The following is a 21,127-nucleotide window of genomic DNA, read 5'->3' as shown; positions in this document are numbered from 1 at the left end:
AATGACCTAGTAACCTCTGCTGCCAGGTACAGAAAATATACAGAACACGAATGATGAAGTACAGCCACTCCCCCCCAGGTTGCCGCTCTCTAGGAGAGAAATTGTCTGCAGATCTTGACAGGAGGACTATGTTTTCATATTGGAGTTTAAAATATTTAAATACTTGGTTAATGTAGAAAAATCAGAGTTTCAGATTAAGGTTAAAGTTTGAGGACAAGGTAAGAGTGAGAAAGGTTTATCATTTAGCACCAAGTCCCAATGACTCAAGTCTCTAACTCCTGATTCGCAGGGTATGCCAGAGCAATGGGCCCGTCTCCTCCAAACTTCCAACATCAGCAAGTCCGAACAGAAGCAGAATCCTCAGGCAGTTTTGGACATTCTCAAGTTCTACGACTCCACAAGTGGGAAACAGAAGTATCTCAGCTTTTCAGCCTCAGGTTGGTCTTCTGTTCTCGAATGACAAGATCACGACTTCAAAATTAGGAAACTTAATTGTTTGTCTTGTTTCTCCAATCACACAGATAAAGATTTGCCAATGGTGAGTGATCCCCTGTCGGTCAGATTAAAATACACTTGCTTCATGTACATTATGTTTTGTAGGGTAAGCAAGACATGTCGTCCTCACACAGCGGCAAAGATGGGTATGACGACGATGATGATGACACGCCACCGCCCATCGTGGCGCCCCGGCCAGAACACACAAAATCAGTGAGTTGTTCCACAAAAAGTTTATAGTATACATGGCTAACGTTCAAAAACAATGTTTAGATTGTTCTACTGCTAACACGGAAGTCAACTCAGTATTTCCTAATCATATTTTGTCATATGGGCCTTAACTTATCTAAACATGGCATTTTGTATTTGTACAATCGAGTTAAAAATCAATGTCTGTATCTGTATTTTGCGCCCAGAAATGCACAAAAACAGGGCAGATTCTTCTTGGTAACACAGATTGTTTCAATCAATATTTTAGGTTCAGGTTCTAAAGCTGTGTTAAGACGTGTTTTGAATGAGGGTTTTCTTTCAACGCTTTATGTTGTTGTTTCCTGTTGCTTTCACTGGATTTTTGAGTATCAAGTTCTGGTTTTAACAATTCACCGCTAATGTTTTAAGTTTGGTTTACAAACCTGAGTTAGACTTTCAAATAGAGATAACGTTAGGTATCCCTGTGTGCAGGTATGACAAAATATAACAATACATGAACCATTTAGCCTTAGTGCAGACAAATGCATTTTCGATATTCAATATTGTTCATTGGTCATATTTCAGGTTTACACACGGTCAGTGATTGACCCTCTGCCTCCTCCGGAGAGTGACACAGCCTCCAAGACGGCTGACAGGCACAAAAAGAAAGGAGGCAAGATGTCGGACGAGGAAATCATGGAGAAACTCAGTAAGGCAGCCCGGTCGTTTTTTAAAAAACTCCCAAGAAAAGAAAAAAACACTGTTAAATATGTGTTGTTGGTTGCTCTTTAGGAACTATCGTTAGCATCGGAGATCCCAAAAAGAAATACACTCGATACGAGAAGATCGGGCAAGGGTGAGAACAACCTTTGTGAAAAATGGAACTAACCTTCAGTTTGAAATACTGACTAGGGGTTTAACTTTCAAGTACAGTTAATAATTTTAATCACTGATTAAAGAATAATGAAAGGGTAAAGGTGCCAAATAAGAGATTCCAATTAGGGAGCCTGCCCTGGGGTAGTGTTGCAATTTCAATCCTTCAATTAAGAATTCAAGACCGAGGTTTAAATTACACTGTCTGTTTTAGGATTTTATGTAAGTTTGCGAAGACATTGTTTGTTACTTTGGTTTTGGTTTTGCACTTACAGGGCATCCGGAACTGTCTACACAGCCATAGATGTTGCTACAGGGCAAGAGGTATGCTTTCTAGATGCAATACAGAATACTGTTATTTCAGCAGTATTTTTGATGAAAAAAGGTTCATTCAATGTGCTTATCTCAATCTTTTGCATTCATAATTCCGAATAAAATACCCAACGTTTGGTCCTCACAGCAAAACAATGCTGCATGGCTCCCGGAAAAAAAATCTCTGACAATTAAGCCTTTGAGTTTAAGTTATTGTTATAGATTCTGAAGATATCTTCTGCCTCTAAAAATGGTTAATGGAAATTTGGATGATCTCTAGAAATCATAAATTTTGTTCAATTATAAAAAATTGATCTTCTCAGATTATAAGAATGACAGTTTACCATGTGGAAATTCAAACTCCATAGTGGAAAGATCCATGAAACTCAGAAGACCATGAGAGACTCAAGACCTCAGTCTACTGGTCCGAAGTTAGATGCCTTATCTATTTGGCCAAATGGTCACATCAATGTGGTAAACAGAGATTGATCAAAAACACAAAGAGATCATGGGCAGGGTTCAGACAGGAAGAGCTGGCCTGGGGTAGGGAGAAGCACCACGGTTTTGATCCAAAGCTAACCGCAAGGAGAGGAAGGAAATGGTGTTGGCAGGGGTGTCAAAAATGGAAGAAGAGTGCTACAACATCAAGGCGGTGTCACAAAGCCAACAAGGAAGCTGGACAACTTTAGAAGGAGTTGTCAACCACAAAATCCGTTGGTCTGACCTGTGAAAGATGCCACAGGCACGAATAAGCTTCCTCATTGGTGCAACATACAAAACACACCTGTGTCCTTGCAACCTTAACCTGTGGTTAGGGAATGAGGAATTCTGCGCACTCTGGAATACTAACAACGCAAACCTCCAGCATAGCTTGTCAGGCTACAAGATCACACTTTCCCAGGGGCGCTATATATGGCGACACGATCAGGTCCTGGCTGAGGTGCTTGAGGAGTGCAGACATTGTAGCAAGAATTTACCAGCTGGGAGCCACACCAGCTTTGTCAGGAATTGGCCGGGAGGGATTTACCGCGTTAAGAGTGACACCAAGGCCCTTCCCCGATCAGGAGTGAAACATGACTGTTGATCTCTATCAACTGCAGTGGGTGGCCGGGAGACGTCCCTGTCATTGCTCTGCCACCAGGAGACGTTCTAGTAATTAAAGGAGCGAAACGTTGATGATTGGCGGGCCCTAGCTGACAACCCTGCACCGGAGGAGGTGCAACAGGCAGACATGCCAAGCAGGAAGTACCTTACTACCTGTATTTAATCCTTTGAGTTTGGGTTATTGCAATAGATGTGTTTTGCAACTATACTCTGCACTTAGAAATGCTTCATGTAAAGTAATGGTTGATATTATTTACATAGGATTTTAAAGCACTTCATATTTTGCTTGCTGTGCAGGTGGCCATCAAACAGATCAATTTGCAGAAGCAGCCCAAGAAAGAACTCATCATCAATGAAATCCTAGTCATGAAGGAGATGAAGAATCCCAACATAGTCAACTTTGTAGACAGGTAACAGTACAAGAAAAACAACCGACATATTTTGGCATCATTCATAATTTGATTTAACATTTCAAGATGGGATTAGAGTAACTCACAAGCAAATATTAGTGTTTCAAATTATGGTCTAAAACATTGAATACGGTTTCAAATCACTGCTTAAAGGCTGAGGTTAACATACTTAACGAAAACAAAACAGCTATCTGTCCTATTTATTGTCTATGTTTATCTGGGTTTGGGGTTGCAAATGAAACAATCAATGTTGTTTGGGGGTTTGAACCTGGATTAAATCAGTTCAATCTTAGAGTTAAAACGAATGTTTTAAGAGTAGTTATATAGATTCAATTTAGTTTTTAATTTTCTCTAATTTTAATGGATTTAAAACGGAGTTCCGGTTTTGAATAAAGGCTTCTAGCCCACGTTTAAGCTAGCAGTATGTGGAACAAGTGTTTAAAGCGTGTGCGTTTGTTTTTTTAGCTTCCTGGTTGGCGAGGAGCTGTTTGTGGTGATGGACTACCTGGCGGGTGGTTCCCTGACTGATGTGGTGACAGAGACTTGCATGGATGAAGCTCAGATTGCAGCAGTGTGCAGAGAGGTTTGCAAAGGCTACACTCATTTCACTTTCGGTTGATTTACACTCCTAATTCACGACGCACCCTGGAAAATTATGATATTTTTGTACACTCATAGGAACAGTCAGACTTTGGTAGAACACACACAGTGGTCACACGCTTGTTTGAGAGAAGTTTATTCAGTGCAGGCCATAATTTAAATAGCATTTCAAAATGTACAACTTAAAATTCAATTTAAGCAACCTCGTTTGAGTTAGGGCTTCAAATTAGCACTCTAAACCTAAGGTATGTTTAAAAGATGTTAAGGGTTAGAAATTGTGTTTTTTTAGGACGGTTTTGAATTGGGATCAAGAGCCTTGGTTATGGTGTGAAATTAAGGTTCGGGATTAGAAGTTATTACCCATGTTGGTTGTGATATGCTTTACACAAAAAAGATGTTGACAGAGCAAAACCCACTTCTGAATTTTAAACTTTTTGTACCTCTTGTTTTCATTCAGGTTCTGCAGGCTCTCGAGTTTCTTCATGCCAATCAAGTCATCCATAGAGACATCAAGAGTGATAATGTACTCTTGGGAATGGACGGATCCGTCAAACTCAGTACGAATATGATGAATATTTTATGTTCGAAAAAAGAAGGGGTGTTTTAGGTATATTAATGTCCCAGTCACCACTTCAAACTTTTGCTAATGGTGTCCATGTGGCTGTCTTTCCAGCCGACTTTGGATTTTGCGCTCAGATTACGCCGGAGCAGAGCAAGCGAAGCACTATGGTGGGCACACCGTACTGGATGGCTCCGGAGGTGGTCACCAGAAAGGCTTATGGGCCCAAAGTGGACATTTGGTCTCTGGGCATCATGGCCATCGAGATGGTGGAGGGCGAGCCACCGTATCTCAACGAGAATCCTCTCAGGGTGAGTGAGTGAGTGAGTGAGTGAGTGAGTGAGTGAGTGAGTGAGTGAGTGAGTGAGTGAGTGAGTGAGTGAGTGGTTACACAAAATTAGCTTTAGCATAAAAGTTGGAAAGGATGGGGGTTAATGATTTGTGGTTCAAAAAATTATAATTTTATGTGATGCGCAAATAAACTTAAAACAGTAACGACCATGAAGGGACTTGAACCCTCAATCTTCTGATCCGTAGTCAGACGCCTTGTCCATTAGGCCACATGGTCATAATAGCATCATTCTGATGGATACAAGACAGACACGTACAAAAAAAGAACAAAGGCCATGACTTCATGATAGTGACAGTGATGTAAGGGCTAAATTACAGATCTATAAAAATCGCCAAATTTGGACTCATTTTTGGACTGCTTAATTTTTTCAGATCACAATTTTTTACTTAATGCACAAAGAACCTTAAAAATTGAGATCATCATGAAGGGACTCACATGCTCAGCCTTCTGTATGAGAGTTAAACACCAGTTCTATTTGGCCGCATAGTGCCATTATGTTGAATTGAGATCTGAATTACAGATTTAAATAAAGGAAAGTGTTGTCATTATTGTTTGCCTGGGGGACAAATAGCCTTGTAGATCAGTCAACGATGAAGGAACTCAAACCTTTTTTGACCAGATTATGAGATTTTACCTAATGTTCAAATATTATTTAAGGTTTAGATGACCATGAATGGACTCAAACTCTCAATCTGTTAGGAAACACAGACACATTTTCCTTGTATTTGGAGATAAGTCTGCACTCATTTATTATAAGATTGTATTTATTGGCCTGGGGAGGGGTGGGCACCACCAGGATGTACATGCCCAAGAAACAACACAGGAAATGGTGCCCCTACAACCCTAGTGGTTTAAGGATACACCCACCCAAGTAACAATACATTTATTATAAGATTAAATTGATACACAACAGTAGAACAGGTTCAATGACCATGAAGGGACTTGAATCCTCAAACTTCTAATTCTAAGTTAGACACCTTGTTCTTTAGGCCACATGGTCAAAAGCTTGCCAGTCCCACAGCAGAATTATGGATAAGGATGGGCACCATTGCACACGCAAATGTTGCCCCTACAACCCTTTGGGCTAAGCTCACCCACCCAAGTCTGAACTCATTAAGTACAGGATTAAACTTGATGCACGAAGAACAGAAAAGTTTTGATAACCATGAAGGAACTTGAAGCCTCAATATTCTGCTCCGAAGTCAGACGCCTTGTCCATTAGGCCACATGGTCAGATACCCACAAGCGCCAGAGGAGATTAATGGATGGGCACCATTAAGTTTTACATGTCCAGGATACACCACAGGAAATGTTGCCCCGATAACCCTTTGGGCTAAGGGATGCACTCACCCACCCAAGTCTGGACTCAGTAAGTACAAGATTTAACTTGATGCACAAAGAACAGAAATGATTTGATAACCATGAAGGGACTTGAACCCTCAATCTTCTGATCCGAAGTCAGACGCCTTGTTCATTAGGCCACATGGTCAGGTACCAACTGGTCCCAGAGCAGAATTATGGAAAATAATGGAGAGGGATGGGCACCATTAAGTTTTTCATGTCCAGGATACACCACAGGAAATGTTGCCCCGACAACCCTTTGGGTCAAGGGATACACTCACCCACCCAAGTCTAGACTCATTCAGTACAGGATTAATCTTGATGTGCAAAGAACAGAAATGATTTGATAACCATGAAGGGACTTGAACCCTCAATCTTCTGATCCAAAGTTAGACACCTTGTCCATTAGGCCGCATGGTTAGGTACTTGTTAATTTTAGAGCAGAATTATGGATAATAATGGAAAGGGATGGGCACCATTAAGTTTTACATGTCCAGGATACACCACAGGAAATGTTGCCCCTACAATCCTTTGGGGTAAGGGATACACTAACCCACCCAAGTCTGGACTCATTAAGTACAGGATTAAACTTGATGCACAAAGAACAGAAAACATTAAATAATAATGAAGCGACTTGAACCCTCAATCTTCTGATCCAAAGTCAGACGCCTTATCCATTTGGCCACATGGTCAGGTACTTATTCTTTTCAGAGCAGAATTATAGATAATTATGGAGAGGTATGGGCACCATTAAGTTTTGCACGTCCAGGATACACCACAGGAAATGTTGCCCGGATAACCGTTTAGCTCAAGGGATACATTCACCCACCCAAGTCTAGACCCATTCAGTAAAGGATTAATCTTTATGTACTAAGAACAGACATGATTTGATAACCATGAAGGAACTTGAACCCTCAATCTTCTGATTCAAAGTCAGACGCCTTGTCCATTAGGCTACATGGTCAGGTACTAGTTGATTTCAGAGCAGAATTATGGATATATATGGAGAGGGATGGGCACCATTAAGTTTTACGCGTCCAGGATACACCACAGGAAATGTTAACCCGACAACCCTTTGGGTAAAGGGATACACTCACCTACGCAAGTCTAGACTCATTCAGTACAGGATTAATCTTGATGTACTAAGAACAGAAATGATTTGATAACCATGAAGGGACATGAACCCTCAATCTTCTGATCCGAAGTCGGACGCCTCTTCCATTAGGCCACATGGTCAGCGATTTATTGATTTCAGAGCAGAATTATGGATAATAATGGAGAGGGATGGGCACCATTTAGTTTTACATGTCCAGGTTAAACCACAGGAAATATTGCCCCTACAACCCTTTGGGCTAAGGGATACACTCAACCACCCAAGTCTGGACTCATTCAGTACAGGATTAAACTTGATCCACATAAAACAGAAATCATTTGATGACCATGAAGGGACTTGAACCCTCAATCTTCTGATCCGAAGTCAGACGCCTTGTCCATTAGGCCACATGGTCAGGTACTTGTTCATTTCAGAGCAGAATTATGGATAATTATGGAGAGGGATGGGCACCATTAAGTTTTGCGCGTCCAGGATACACCACAGGAAACGTTGCCCCTACAATCCTTTGGGGTAAGGGATACACTCAACCACCCAAGTCTGGACTCATTAAGTACAGGATTAAACTTGATGCACAAAGAACAGAAAAAATTAAATAATAATGAAGCGATTTGACCATGAAGGGACTTGAACCTGCAATCTTCTGATCCAAATCAGACGCCTTGTCCATTAGGCCACATGGTCAGGTACCAATTGGTCCCAGAGCAGAATTATGGAAAATAATGGAGAGGGATGGGCACCATTAAGGTTTACATGTCTAGGATACACCACAGGAAATGTTGCCCCGATAACCCTTTGGGTCAAGGGATACACTCACCCACCCAAGTCTGGACCCATTAAGCACAGGATTAAATTTGATGCACAAAGAACAGAAAACATTAAATAATAATGAAGTGACTTGATCATGAAGTGACTTGAACCCGCAATCTTCTGATCCGAATTTAGATGCCTTGTCCATTAGGCTACATGGTCAGGTACTCATGAATTCCAGAGCAGAATTATGGAAAATAATGGAAAGGGATGGGCACCATTAGGTTTTACATGTCCAGGATACACCACAGGAAATGTTGCCCCTACAATCCTTTAGGGTAAGGGATACACTAACCCACCCAAGTCTGGACTCATTAAGTACAGGATTAAACTTGATGTACTAATAACAGAAATGATTTGATGACCATGAAGGGACTTGAACCCTCAATATTCTAATCCGAAGTCAGACGCCTCGTCCATTAGGCTACATGGTCGGGTGCTTGGGTTCCAGAGCAGAATTATGGAAAATAATGGAAAGGGATGGGCACCATTAAGTTTTACATGTCTAGGATACGCCACAGGAAATGTAGCCCCTACAATCCTTTGGGGTAAGGGATACACTAACCCACCCAAGTCTGGACTCACCAAGCACAGGATTAAATTTGATGCACAAAGAACAGAAAACATTAAATAATAATGAAGCGACATGACCATGAAGGGACTCGAACCCTCAATCTTCTGATCCGAAGTCAGACGCCTTGTCCATTAGGCCACAAGGTCAGGGACCAACTGGTCCCAGAGCAAAATTATGGAAAATAATGGAGAGGGATGGGCACCATTAAGTTTTTCTAACCAGGATACACCACAGGAAATGTTGGCCCGATAACCCTTTGGGTCAAGGGATACACTCACCCACCCAAGTCAGGACTTATTAAGTACAGGGTTAAACTTGATGCACAAAATACAAAAATTATTTGATGACCTTGAAGGGACATGAACCCTCAACTTTCTGATCTGAAGTCAGACGCCTTGTCCATTAGCCCACATGGTCAGGTACCAACTGGTCCCAGAGCACAATTATGGATAATTATGGAGAGGGATGGGCACCATTAAGTTTTACATGTCCAGGATACACCACAGGAAATGTTGCCCAGACAATCCTTTGGGGTAAGGGATACGCTAACCCACCCAAGTCCGGACTCATTAAGTACAGGATTAAACTTGATGCACAAAGAACAGAAAACATTAAATAATAATGAAGCGACTTGAACCCTCAATCTCCTGATCCGAAGTAAGTCAGACGCCTTGTCCATTTGGCCACATGGTCAAGTACTTTTTCTTTTCAAAGCAGAATTATGGATAATTTTGGAGAGGTATGGGCACCATTAAGTTTTGCACGTCCAGGATACACCACAGGAAATGTTGCCCCAATAACCCTTTAGGTCAAGGGATACACTCACCCACCCAAGTCTAGACACATTCAGTACAGGATTAATCTTGATGTACTAAGAACAGAAATGATTTGATGACCTTGAAGGGACTTGAACCCCCAACTTTCTGATCTGAAGTCAGACGCCTTGTCCATTAGCCCACATGGTCAGGTACCAACTGGTCCCAGAGCACAATTATGGATAATTATGGAGAGGGATGGGCACCATTAAGTTTTACATGTCCAGGATACACCACAGGAAATGTTGCCCAGAGAATCCTTTGGGGTAAGGGATACGCTAACCCACCCAAGTCTGGACTCATTAAGTACAGGATTAAATTTGATGCACAAAAAACAGAAAACATTAAATAATAATGAAGCGATTTGATCATGAAGTGACTTGAACCCTCAATCTTCTGATCCAAAGTCAGACGCCTTGTCCATTAGGCTACATGGTCAGGTACTCATGATTTCCAGAGCAGAATTATGGAAAATAATGGAAAGGGATGGGCACCATTAAGTTTTACATGTCCAGGATACACCACAGGAAATGTTGCCCCTACAATCCTTTGGGGTAAGGGATACACTAACCCACCCAAGTCTGGACTCACCAAGCACAGGATTAAATTTGATGCACAAAGAACAGAAAACATTAAATAATAATGAAGCGACATGAACATGAAGGGACTCGAACCCTCAAACTTCTGATCCGAAGTCAGACGCCTTGTCCATTAGGCCACAAGGTCAGGGACCAACTGGTCCCAGAGCAAAATTATGGAAAATAATGGAGAGGGATGGGCACCATTAAGTTTTTCTAACCAGGATACACCACAGGAAATGTTGGCCCGATAACCCTTTGGGTCAAGGGATACACTCACCCACCCAAGTCAGGACTTATTAAGTACAGGGTTAAACTTGATGCACAAAATACAAAAATTATTTGATGAACTTGAATGGACTTGAACCCTCAACTTTCTGATCTGAAGTCAGACGCCTTGTCCATTAGCCCACATGGTCAGGTACCAACTGGTCCCAGAGCACAATTATGGATAACTATGGAGAGGGATGGGCACCATTAAGTTTTACATGTCCAGGATACACCACAGGAAATGTTGCCCAGACAATCCTTTGGGGTAAGGGATACGCTAACCCACCCAAGTCTGGACTCATTAAGTACAGGATTAAACTTGATGCACAAAGAACAGAAAACATTAAATAATAATGAAGCGACTTGAACCCTCAATCTCCTGATCCAAAGTAAGTCAGACGCCTTGTCCATTTGGCCACATGGTCAAGTACTTTTTCTTTTCAGAGCAGAATTATGGATAATTATGGAGAGGTATGGGCACCATTAAGTTTTGCACGTCCAGGATACACCACAGGAAATGTTGCCCCAATAACCCTTTAGGTCAAGGGATACACTCACCCACCCAAGTCTAGACTCATTCAGTACAGGATTAATCTTGATGTACTAAGAACAGAAATGATTTGATGACCTTGAAGGGACTTGAACCCTCAACTTTCTGATCTGAAGTCAGACGCCTTGTCCATTAGCCCACATGGTCAGGTACCAACTGGTCCCAGAGCACAATTATGGATAATTATGGAGAGGGATGGGCACCATTAAGTTTTACATGTCCAGGATACACCACAGGAAATGTTGCCCAGACAATCCTTTGGGGTAAGGGATACGCTAACCCACCCAAGTCTGGACTCATTAAGTACAGGATTAAACTTGATGCACAAAGAACAGAAAACATTAAATAATAATGAAGCGACTTGAACCCTCAATCTCCTGATCCGAAGTCAGACGCCTTGTCCATTAGGCCACATGGTCAAGTACTTGTTGATTTCAGAGCAGAATTATGCATAATTATGGAGAGGGATGGGCACCATTAAGTTTTGCACGTCCAGGATACACCACAGGAAATGTTGCCCCAATAACCCTTTAGGTCAAGGGATACACTCACCTACCCAAGACTAGACTCTTTCAGTACAGGATTAATCTTGATGTACTAAGAACAGAAATGATTTGATAACCCACCCAAGTCTGGACTCATTCAGTACAGGATTAATCTTTATGTACTAAGAACAGAAATGATTTGATAACCATGAAGGGACTTGAACCCTCAATCTTCTGATTCGAAGTCAGACGCCTTGTCCATTTGGCCACATGGTCAAGTACTTTTTCTTTTCAGAGCAGAATTATGGATAATTATGGAGAGGTATGGGCACCATTAAGTTTTGCACGTCCAGGATACACCACAGGAAATGTTGCCCCGATAACCCTTTAGGTCAAGGGATACACTCACCTACCCAAGTCTAGATTCATTCAGTACAGGATTAATCTTGATGTACTAAGAACAGAAATGATTTGATAACCATGAAGGGACTTGAACCCTCAATCTTCTGATTCGAAGTCAGACGCCTTGTCTATTAGGCCACATGGTCAGGTACTTGTTTATTTCAGAGCAGAATTATGGATAATTATGGAGAGGGATGGGCACCATTAAGTTTTACACGTCCAGGATACACCACAGGAAATGTTGCCCCGACAACCCTTTGGGTAAAGGGATACACTCACCTACCCAAGTCTAGATTCATTCAGTACAGGATTAATCTTGATGTACTAAGAACAGAAATGATTTGATAACCCACCCAAGTCTGGACTCATTCAGTACAGGATTAATCTTTATGTACTAAGAACAGAAATGATTTGATAACCATGAAGGGACTTGAACCCTCAATCTTCTGATTCGAAGTCAGACGCCTTGTCCATTTGGCCACATGGTCAAGTACTTTTTCTTTTCAGAGCAGAATTATGGATAATTATGGAGAGGTATGGGCACCATTAAGTTTTGCACGTCCAGGATACACCACAGGAAATGTTGCCCCAATAACCCTTTAGGTCAAGGGATACACTCACCCACCCAAGTCTAGACTCATTCAGTACAGGATTAATCTTGATGTACTAAGAACAGAAATGATTTGATAACCCACCCAAGTCTGGACTCATTCAGTACAGGATTAATCTTTATGTACTAAGAACAGAATTGATTTGATAACCATGAAGGGACTTGAACCCTCAATCTTCTGATACGAAGTCAGACGCCTCTTCCATTAGGCCACATGGTCAGGTATTTGTTGATTTCAGAGCATAATTATGGATAATAATGGAGAGGGATGGGCACCATTTAGTTTTACATGTCCAGGTTAAACCACAGGAAATATTGCCCCTACAACCCTTTGGGCTAAGGGATACACTCAACCACCCAAGTCTGGACTCATTCAGTACAGGATTAAACTTGATCCACAAAAAACAGAAATCATTTGATGACCATGAAGGGACTTGAACCCTCAATCTTCTGATCCGAAGTCAGACGCCTTGTCCGTTAGGCCACATGGTCAGGTACTTGTTATTTTCAGAGCAGAATTATGGATAGTTATGGAGAGGGATGGCCACCATTAAGTTTTGCGCGTCTAGGATACACCAGAGGAAATGTTGCCCCGATAACCCTTTGGGTCAAGGGATACACTCACCCACCCAAGTCTAGACTCATTCAGTACAGGATTAATCTTGATGTACTAAGAACAGAAATGATTTGAAAACCATGAAGGGACTTGAACCCTCAATCGTCTGATTCGAAGTCAGACGCCTTGTCCATTAGGCCACATGGTCAGGTAGTTATTAATCTCAGAGCAGAATTATGGATAATTATGGAGAGGGATGGGCACTATTAAGTTTTATGCGTCCAGGATTCAGCACAGGAAATATTGCCCCTACAAGCCTTTCGGCTGAGGGATACACTCACCCACCCAAGTCTGGACTTATTAAGTACAGGGTTAAACTTGATGCACAAAATACAGATATCATTTGATGACCATGAAGGGACTTGAACCCTCAATCTTCTGATCCGAAGTCAGACGCCTTGTCCATTAGGCCACATGGTCAGGTACCAACTGGTCCCAGAGCAGAATTATGGATAATTATGGAGAGGGATGGGCACCATTAAGTTTTACATGTCCAGGATACACCACAGGAAATGTTGCCCCGACAATCCTTTGGGGTAAGGGATACACTAACCCACCCAAGTCTGGACTCATTAAGTACAGGATTAAACTTGATGCACAAAGAACAGAAAACATTAAATAATAATGAAGCGACTTGAACCCTCAATCTTCTGATCCGAAGTCAGACGCCTTGACCATTTGGCCACATGGTCAAGTACTTTTTCCTTTCAGAGCAGAATTATGGATAATTATGGAGAGGTATGGGCGACATTAAGTTTTGCACGTCCAGGATACACCACAGGAAATGTTGCCCCGATAACCCTTTAGGTCAAGGGATACACTCACCTACCCAAGTCTAGATTCATTCAGTACAGGATTAATCTTGATGTACTAAGAACAGAAATGATTTGATAACCATGAAGGGACTTGAACCCTCAATCTTCTGATTCGAAGTCAGACGCCTTGTCCATTAGGCCACATGGTCAGGTACTTGTTGATTTCAGAGCAGAATTATGGATAATTATGGAGAGGGATGGGCACCATTAAGTTTTACACGTCCAGGATACACCACAGGAAATGTTGCCCCGATAACCCTTTGGGTAAAGGGATACACTCACCTACCGAAGTCTAGATTCTTTCAGTACAGGATTAATCTTGATGTACTAAGAACAGAAATGATTTGATTACCATGAAGGGACTTGAACCCTCAATCTTCTGATCCGAAGTCAGACACCTCTTCCATTAGGCCACATGGTCAGGTATTTATTGATTTCAGAGCAGAATTATGGATAATAATGGAGAGGGATGGGCACCATTTAGTTTTACATGTCCAGGTTAAACCACAGGAAATATTGCCCCTACAACCCTTTGGGCTAAGGGATACACTCAACCACCCAAGTCTGGACTCATTCAGTACAGGATTAAACTTGATCCACAAAAAACAGAAATCGATTGATGACCATGAAGGGACTTGAACCCTCAATCTTCTGATCCGAAGTCAGACGCCTTGTCCATTAGGGCACATGGTCAAGTACTTGTTCTTTTCAGAGCAGAATTATGGATAGTTATGGAGAGGGATGGGCACCATTAAGTTTTGCGCGTCTAGGATACACCACAGGAAATGTTGCCCCGATAACCCTTTGGGTCAAGGGATACACTCACCCACCCAAGTCTAGACTCATTCAGTACAGGATTAATCTTGATGTACTAAGAACAGAAATGATTTGAAAACCATGAAGGGACTTGAACCCTCAATCTTCTGATTCGAAGTCAGACGCCTTGTCCATTAGGCCACATGGTCAGGTAGTTATTAATCTCAGAGCAGAATTATGGATAATTATGGAGAGGGATGGGCACTATTAAGTTTTATGCGTCAAGGATTCAGCACAGGAAATATTGCCCCTACAAGCCTTTCGGCTGAGGGATACACTCACCCACCCAAGTCTGGACTTATTAAGTACAGGATTAAACTTGATGCACAAAATACAGATATCATTTGATGACCATGAAGGGACTTGAACCCTCAATCTTCTGATCCGAAGTCAGACGCCTTGTCCATTAGGCCACATGGTCAGGTACCAACTGGTCCCAGAGCAGAATTATGGATAATTATGGAGAGGGATGGGCACCATTAAGTTTTACATGTCCAGGATACACCACAGGAAATGTTGCCCCGACAATCCTTTGGGGTAAGGGATACACTAACCCACCCAAGTCTGGACTCATTAAGTACAGGATTAAACTTGATGCACAAAGAACAGAAAACATTAAATAATAATGAAGCGACTTGAACCCTCAATCTTCTGATCCGAAGTCAGACGCCTTGTCCATTTGGCCTCATGGTCAAGTACTTTTTCCTTTCAGAGGAGAATTATGGATAATTATGGAGAGGTATGGGCGACATTAAGTTTTGCACGTCCAGGATACACCACAGGAAATGTTGCCCCGATAACCCTTTAGGTCAAGGGATACACTCACCTACCCAAGTCTAGATTCATTCAGTACAGGATTAATCTTGATGTACTAAGAACAGAAATGATTTGATAACCCACCCAAGTCTGGACTCATTCAGTACAGGATTAATCTTTATGTACTAAGAACAGAAATGATTTGATAACCATGAAGGGACTTGAACCCTCAATCTTCTGATTCGAAGTCAGACGCCTTGTCCATTTGGCCACATGGTCAAGTACTTTTTCTTTTCAGAGCAGAATTATGGATAATTATGGAGAGGTATGGGCACCATTAAGTTTTGCACGTCCAGGATACACCACAGGAAATGTTGCCCCGACAACCCTTTGGGTAAAGGGATACACTCACCTACCCAAGTCTAGATTCATTCAGTACAGGATTAATCTTGATGTACTAAGAACAGAAATGATTTGATAACCCACCCAAGTCTGGACTCATTCAGTACAGGATTAATCTTTATGTACTAAGAACAGAAATGATTTGATAACCATGAAGGGACTTGAACCCTCAATCTTCTGATTCGAAGTCAGACGCCTTGTCCATTTGGCCACATGGTCAAGTACTTTTTCTTTTCAGAGCAGAATTATGGATAATTATGGAGAGGTATGGGCACCATTAAGTTTTGCACGTCCAGGATACACCACAGGAAATGTTGCCCCAATAACCCTTTAGGTCAAGGGATACACTCACCCACCCAAGTCTAGACTCATTCAGTACAGGATTAATCTTGATGTACTAAGAACAGAAATGATTTGATAACCCACCCAAGTCCGGACTCATTCAGTACAGGATTAATCTTTATGTACTAAGAACAGAATTGATTTGATAACCATGAAGGGACTTGAACCCTCAATCTTCTGATCCGAAGTCAGACACCTCTTCCATTAGGCCACATGGTCAGGTATTTATTGATTTCAGAGCAGAATTATGGATAATAATGGAGAGGGATGGGCACCATTTAGTTTTACATGTCCAGGTTAAACCACAGGAAATATTGCCCCTACAACCCTTTGGGCTAAGGGATACACTCAACCACCCAAGTCTGGACTCATTCAGTACAGGATAAAACTTGATCCACAAAAAACAGAAATCATTTGATGACCATGAAGGGACTTGAACCCCCAATCTTCTGATCCGAAGTCAGACGCCTTGTCCGTTAGGCCACATGGTCAGGTACTTGTTATTTTCAGAGCAGAATTATGGATAGTTATGGAGAGGGATGGCCACCATTAAGTTTTGCGCGTCTAGGATACACCAGAGGAAATGTTGCCCCGATAACCCTTTGGGTCAAGGGATACACTCACCCACCCAAGTCTAGACTCATTCAGTACAGGATTAATCTTGATGTACTAAGAACAGAAATGATTTGAAAACCATGAAGGGACTTGAACTCTCAATCGTCTGATTCGAAGTCAGACGCCTTGTCCATTAGGCCACATGGTCAGGTAGTTATTAATCTCAGAGCATAATTATGGATAATTATGGAGAGGGATGGGCACTATTAAGTTTTATGCGTCCAGGATTCAGCACAGGAAATATTGCCCCTACAAGCCTTTCGGCTGAGGGATACACTCACCCACCCAAGTCTGGACTTATTAAGTACAGGATTAAACTTGATGCACAAAATACAGATATCATTTGATGACCATGAAGGGACTTGAACCCTCAATCTTCTGATCCGAAGTCAGACACCTTGTCCATTAGGCCACATGGTCAGGTACCAACTGGTCCCAGAGCAGAATTATGGATAATTATGGAGAGGGATGGGCACCATTAAGTTTTACATGTCCAGGATACACCACAGGAAATGTTGCCCCGACAATCCTTTGGGGTAAGGGATACACTAACCCACCCAAGTCTGGACTCATTAAGTACAGGATTAAACTTGATGCACAAAGAACAGAAAACATTAAATAATAATGAAGCGACTTGAACCCTCAATCTTCTGATCCGAAGTCAGACGCCTTGCCCATTTGGCCTCATGGTCAAGTACTTTTTCCTTTCAGAGCAGAATTATGGATAATTATGGAGAGGTATGGGCGACATTAAGTTTTGCACGTCCAGGATACACCACAGGAAATGTTGCCCCGATAACCCTTTAGGTGAAGGGATACACTCACCTACCCAAGTCTAGATTCATTCAGTACAGGATTAATCTTGATGTACTAAGAACAGAAATGATTTGATAACCATGAAGGGACTTGAACCCTCAATCTTCTGATTCGAAGTCAGACGCCTTGTCCATTAGGCCACATGGTCAGGTACTTGTTGATTTCAGAGCAGAATTATGGATAATTATGGAGAGGGATGGGCACCATTAAGTTTTACACGTCCAGGATACACCACAGGAAATGTTGCCCCGACAACCCTTTGGGTAAAGGGATACACTCACCTACCCAAGTCTAGATTCATTCAGTACAGGATTAATCTTGATGTACTAAGAACAGAAATGATTTGATAACCCACCCAAGTCTGGACTCATTCAGTACAGGATTAATCTTTATGTACTAAGAACAGAAATGATTTGATAACCATGAAGGGACTTGAACCCTCAATCTTCTGATTCGAAGTCAGACGCCTTGTCCATTTGGCCACATGGTCAAGTACTTTTTCTTTTCAGAGCAGAATTATGGATAATTATGGAGAGGTATGGGCACCATTAAGTTTTGCACGTCCAGGATACACCACAGGAAATGTTGCCCCAATAACCCTTTAGGTCAAGGGATACACTCACCCACCCAAGTCTAGACTCATTCAGTACAGGATTAATCTTGATGTACTAAGAACAGAAATAATTTGATAACCCACCCAAGTCTGGACTCATTCAGTACAGGATTAATCTTTATGTACTAAGAACAGAATTGATTTGATAACCATGAAGGGACTTGAACCCTCAATCTTCTGACACGAAGTCAGACGCCTCTTCCATTAGGCCACATGGTCAGGTATTTGTTGATTTCAGAGCATAATTATGGATAATAATGGAGAGGGATGGGCACCATTTAGTTTTACATGTCCAGGTTAAACCACAGGAAATATTGCCCCTACAACCCTTTGGGCTAAGGGATACACTCAACCACCCAAGTCTGGACTCATTCAGTACAGGATTAAACTTGATCCACAAAAAACAGAAATCATTTGATGACCATGAAGGGACTTGAACCCTCAATCTTCTGATCCGAAGTCAGACGCCTTGTCCGTTAGGCCACATGGTCAGGTACTTGTTATTTTCAGAGCAGAATTATGGATAGTTATGGAGAGGGATGGGCACCATTAAGTTTTGCGCGTCTAGGATACACCACAGGAAATGTTGCCCCGATAACCCTTTGGGTCAAGGGATACACTCACCCACCCAAGTCTAGACTCATTCAGTACAGGATTAATCTTGATGTACTAAGAACAGAAATGATTTGAAAACCATGAAGGGACTTGAACCCTCAATCTTCTGATTCGAAGTCAGACGCCTTGTCCATTAGGCCACATGGTCAGGTAGTTATTAATCTAAGAGCAGAATTATGGATAATTATGGAGAGGGATGGGCACTATTAAGTTTTATGCGTCAAGGATTCAGCACAGGAAATATTGCCCCTACAAGCCTTTCGGCTGAGGGATACACTCACCCACCCAAGTCTGGACTTATTAAGTACAGGATTAAACTTGATGCACAAAATACAGATATCATTTGATGACCATGAAGGGACTTGAACCCTCAATCTTCTGATCCGAAGTCAGACGCCTTGTCCATTAGGCCACATGGTCAGGTACCAATTGGTCCCAGAGCAGAATTATGGATAATTATGGAGAGGGATGGGCACCATTAAGTTTTACATGTCCAGGATACACCACAGGAAATGTTGCCCCGACAATCCTTTGGGGTAAGGGATACACTAACCCACCCAAGTCTGGACTCATTAAGTACAGGATTAAACTTGATGCACAAAGAACAGAAAACATCAAATAATAATGAAGCGACTTGAACCCTCAATCTTCTGATCCGAAGTCAGACGCCTTGTCCATTTGGCCTCATGGTCAAGTACTTTTTCCTTTCAGAGCAGAATTATGGATAATTATGGAGAGGTATGGGCGACATTAAGTTTTGCACGTCCAGGATACACCACAGGAAATATTGCCCCGATAACACTTTAGGTCAAGGGATACACTCACCTACCCAAGTCTAGATTCATTCAGTACAGGATTAATCTTGATGTACTAAGAACAGAAATGATTTGATAACCATGAATGGACTTGAACCCTCAATCTTCTGATTCGAAGTCAGACGCCTTGTCCATTAGGCCACATGGTCAGGTACTTGTTGATTTCAGAGCAGAATTATGGATAATTATGGAGAGGGATGGGCACCATTAAGTTTTACACGTCCAGGATACACCACAGGAAATGTTGCCCCGACAACCCTTTGGGTAAAGGGATACACTCACCTACCCAAGTCTAGATTCATTCAGTACAGGATTAATCTTGATGTACTAAGAACAGAAATGATTTGATAACCCACCCAAGTCTGGACTCATTCAGTACAGGATTAATCTTTATGTACTAAGAACAGAAATGATTTGATAACCATGAAGGGACTTGAACCCTTAATCTTCTGATTCGAAGTCAGACGCCTTGTCCATTTGGCCACATGGTCAAGTACTTTTTCTTTTCAGAGCAGAATTATGGATAATTATGGAGAGGTATGGGCACCATTAAGTTTTGCACGTCCAGGATACACCACAGGAAATGTTGCCCCAATAACCCTTTAGGTCAAGGGATACACTCACCCACCCAAGTCTAGACTCATTCAGTACAGGATTAATCTTGATGTACTAAGAACAGAAATGATTTGATAACCCACCCAAGTCTGGACTCATTCAGTACAGGATTAATCTTTATGTACTAAGAACAGAATTGATTTGATAACCATGAAGGGACTTGAACCCTCAATCTTCTGATACGAAGTCAGACGCCTCTTCCATTAGGCCACATGGTCAGGTATTTGTTGATTTCAGAGCATAATTATGGATAATAATGGAGAGGGATGGGCACCATTTAGTTTTACATGTCCAGGTTAAACCACAGGAAATATTGCCCCTACAACCCTTTGGGCTAAGGGATACACTCAACCACCCAAGTCTGGACTCATTCAGTACAGGATTAAACTTGATCCACAAAAAACAGAAATCATTTGATGACCATGAAGGGACTTGAACCCTCAATTTTCTGATCCGAAGTCAGACGCCTTGTCCGTTAGGCCACATGGTCAGGTACTTGTTATTTTCAGAGCAGAATTATGGATAGTTATGGAGAGGGATGGCCACCATTAAGTTTTGCGCGTCTAGGATACACCAGAGGAAATGTTGCCCCGATAACCCTTTGGGTCAAGGGATACACTCACCCACCCAAGTCTAGACTCATTCAGTACAGGATTAATCTTGATGTACTAAGAACAGAAATGATTTGAAAACCATGAAGGGACTTGAACTCTCAATCGTCTGATTCGAAGTCAGACGCCTTGTCCATTAGGCCACATGGTCAGGTAGTTATTAATCTCAGAGCAGAATTATGGATAATTATGGAGAGGGATGGGCACTATTAAGTTTTATGCGTCCAGGATTCAGCACAG

At 41.9% G+C, this 21,127-nt stretch overlaps 1 protein-coding gene and 28 non-coding genes across 32 annotated transcripts in view; 1 reads left to right on the top strand and 28 right to left on the bottom strand.

The window, feature by feature from the left end:
• LOC148351860 (serine/threonine-protein kinase PAK 2-like) overlaps positions 1–21,127 on the top strand; it is a 39,308-nt gene that overhangs the window by 9,876 nt on the left and 8,305 nt on the right. For all 4 annotated transcript variants that reach the window (XM_088354536.1, XM_088354533.1, XM_088354534.1 and 1 more), the window contains exons 4-13: positions 290–437; positions 522–538; positions 601–708; positions 1,270–1,393; positions 1,477–1,540; positions 1,833–1,881; positions 3,271–3,383; positions 3,849–3,966; positions 4,441–4,540; positions 4,657–4,853. In XM_088354536.1, the coding sequence (XP_088210662.1) occupies positions 290–437; positions 522–538; positions 601–708; positions 1,270–1,393; positions 1,477–1,540; positions 1,833–1,881; positions 3,271–3,383; positions 3,849–3,966; positions 4,441–4,540; positions 4,657–4,853 (1,038 nt within the window). The remainder of the gene's footprint in view (positions 1–289; positions 438–521; positions 539–600; positions 709–1,269; positions 1,394–1,476; positions 1,541–1,832; positions 1,882–3,270; positions 3,384–3,848; positions 3,967–4,440; positions 4,541–4,656; positions 4,854–21,127) is intronic.
• Positions 5,038–5,110, bottom strand: trnar-acg (transfer RNA arginine (anticodon ACG)). Its single transcript has one exon. It is a non-coding gene; the product is annotated as a tRNA-Arg (tRNA).
• trnar-ucg (transfer RNA arginine (anticodon UCG)) lies at positions 6,311–6,383 on the bottom strand. Its single transcript has one exon. It is a non-coding gene; the product is annotated as a tRNA-Arg (tRNA).
• On the bottom strand, positions 7,127–7,199 carry trnaq-uug (transfer RNA glutamine (anticodon UUG)). Its single transcript has one exon. It is a non-coding gene; the product is annotated as a tRNA-Gln (tRNA).
• trnar-ucg (transfer RNA arginine (anticodon UCG)) lies at positions 7,671–7,743 on the bottom strand. Its single transcript has one exon. It is a non-coding gene; the product is annotated as a tRNA-Arg (tRNA).
• trnar-ucg (transfer RNA arginine (anticodon UCG)) lies at positions 8,804–8,876 on the bottom strand. Its single transcript has one exon. It is a non-coding gene; the product is annotated as a tRNA-Arg (tRNA).
• Positions 11,632–11,704, bottom strand: trnar-ucg (transfer RNA arginine (anticodon UCG)). The gene has a single exon. It is a non-coding gene; the product is annotated as a tRNA-Arg (tRNA).
• Positions 11,904–11,976, bottom strand: trnar-ucg (transfer RNA arginine (anticodon UCG)). The gene has a single exon. It is a non-coding gene; the product is annotated as a tRNA-Arg (tRNA).
• trnar-ucg (transfer RNA arginine (anticodon UCG)) lies at positions 12,246–12,318 on the bottom strand. The gene has a single exon. It is a non-coding gene; the product is annotated as a tRNA-Arg (tRNA).
• trnar-ucg (transfer RNA arginine (anticodon UCG)) lies at positions 12,860–12,932 on the bottom strand. Its single transcript has one exon. It is a non-coding gene; the product is annotated as a tRNA-Arg (tRNA).
• On the bottom strand, positions 13,132–13,204 carry trnar-ucg (transfer RNA arginine (anticodon UCG)). The gene has a single exon. It is a non-coding gene; the product is annotated as a tRNA-Arg (tRNA).
• Positions 13,404–13,476, bottom strand: trnar-ucg (transfer RNA arginine (anticodon UCG)). The gene has a single exon. It is a non-coding gene; the product is annotated as a tRNA-Arg (tRNA).
• Positions 13,948–14,020, bottom strand: trnar-ucg (transfer RNA arginine (anticodon UCG)). Its single transcript has one exon. It is a non-coding gene; the product is annotated as a tRNA-Arg (tRNA).
• On the bottom strand, positions 14,492–14,564 carry trnar-ucg (transfer RNA arginine (anticodon UCG)). Its single transcript has one exon. It is a non-coding gene; the product is annotated as a tRNA-Arg (tRNA).
• On the bottom strand, positions 14,764–14,836 carry trnar-ucg (transfer RNA arginine (anticodon UCG)). The gene has a single exon. It is a non-coding gene; the product is annotated as a tRNA-Arg (tRNA).
• trnar-ucg (transfer RNA arginine (anticodon UCG)) lies at positions 15,036–15,108 on the bottom strand. Its single transcript has one exon. It is a non-coding gene; the product is annotated as a tRNA-Arg (tRNA).
• trnar-ucg (transfer RNA arginine (anticodon UCG)) lies at positions 15,650–15,722 on the bottom strand. The gene has a single exon. It is a non-coding gene; the product is annotated as a tRNA-Arg (tRNA).
• Positions 15,992–16,064, bottom strand: trnar-ucg (transfer RNA arginine (anticodon UCG)). The gene has a single exon. It is a non-coding gene; the product is annotated as a tRNA-Arg (tRNA).
• Positions 16,334–16,406, bottom strand: trnar-ucg (transfer RNA arginine (anticodon UCG)). The gene has a single exon. It is a non-coding gene; the product is annotated as a tRNA-Arg (tRNA).
• Positions 16,606–16,678, bottom strand: trnar-ucg (transfer RNA arginine (anticodon UCG)). The gene has a single exon. It is a non-coding gene; the product is annotated as a tRNA-Arg (tRNA).
• On the bottom strand, positions 17,150–17,222 carry trnar-ucg (transfer RNA arginine (anticodon UCG)). The gene has a single exon. It is a non-coding gene; the product is annotated as a tRNA-Arg (tRNA).
• On the bottom strand, positions 17,694–17,766 carry trnar-ucg (transfer RNA arginine (anticodon UCG)). Its single transcript has one exon. It is a non-coding gene; the product is annotated as a tRNA-Arg (tRNA).
• Positions 18,036–18,108, bottom strand: trnar-ucg (transfer RNA arginine (anticodon UCG)). The gene has a single exon. It is a non-coding gene; the product is annotated as a tRNA-Arg (tRNA).
• trnar-ucg (transfer RNA arginine (anticodon UCG)) lies at positions 18,650–18,722 on the bottom strand. The gene has a single exon. It is a non-coding gene; the product is annotated as a tRNA-Arg (tRNA).
• trnar-ucg (transfer RNA arginine (anticodon UCG)) lies at positions 18,922–18,994 on the bottom strand. The gene has a single exon. It is a non-coding gene; the product is annotated as a tRNA-Arg (tRNA).
• trnar-ucg (transfer RNA arginine (anticodon UCG)) lies at positions 19,194–19,266 on the bottom strand. Its single transcript has one exon. It is a non-coding gene; the product is annotated as a tRNA-Arg (tRNA).
• trnar-ucg (transfer RNA arginine (anticodon UCG)) lies at positions 19,738–19,810 on the bottom strand. The gene has a single exon. It is a non-coding gene; the product is annotated as a tRNA-Arg (tRNA).
• trnar-ucg (transfer RNA arginine (anticodon UCG)) lies at positions 20,080–20,152 on the bottom strand. Its single transcript has one exon. It is a non-coding gene; the product is annotated as a tRNA-Arg (tRNA).
• Positions 20,694–20,766, bottom strand: trnar-ucg (transfer RNA arginine (anticodon UCG)). Its single transcript has one exon. It is a non-coding gene; the product is annotated as a tRNA-Arg (tRNA).

This window comes from Urocampus carinirostris, chromosome 15 (genome assembly GCF_059441175.1).
Source record: "Urocampus carinirostris isolate Australia breed hairy pipefish chromosome 15, RoL_Ucar_1.0, whole genome shotgun sequence".
In the NCBI taxonomy this organism is placed as follows: Eukaryota; Metazoa; Chordata; class Actinopteri; order Syngnathiformes; family Syngnathidae; genus Urocampus; species Urocampus carinirostris.
This window is presented reverse-complemented; position numbering and strand designations above follow the sequence as displayed.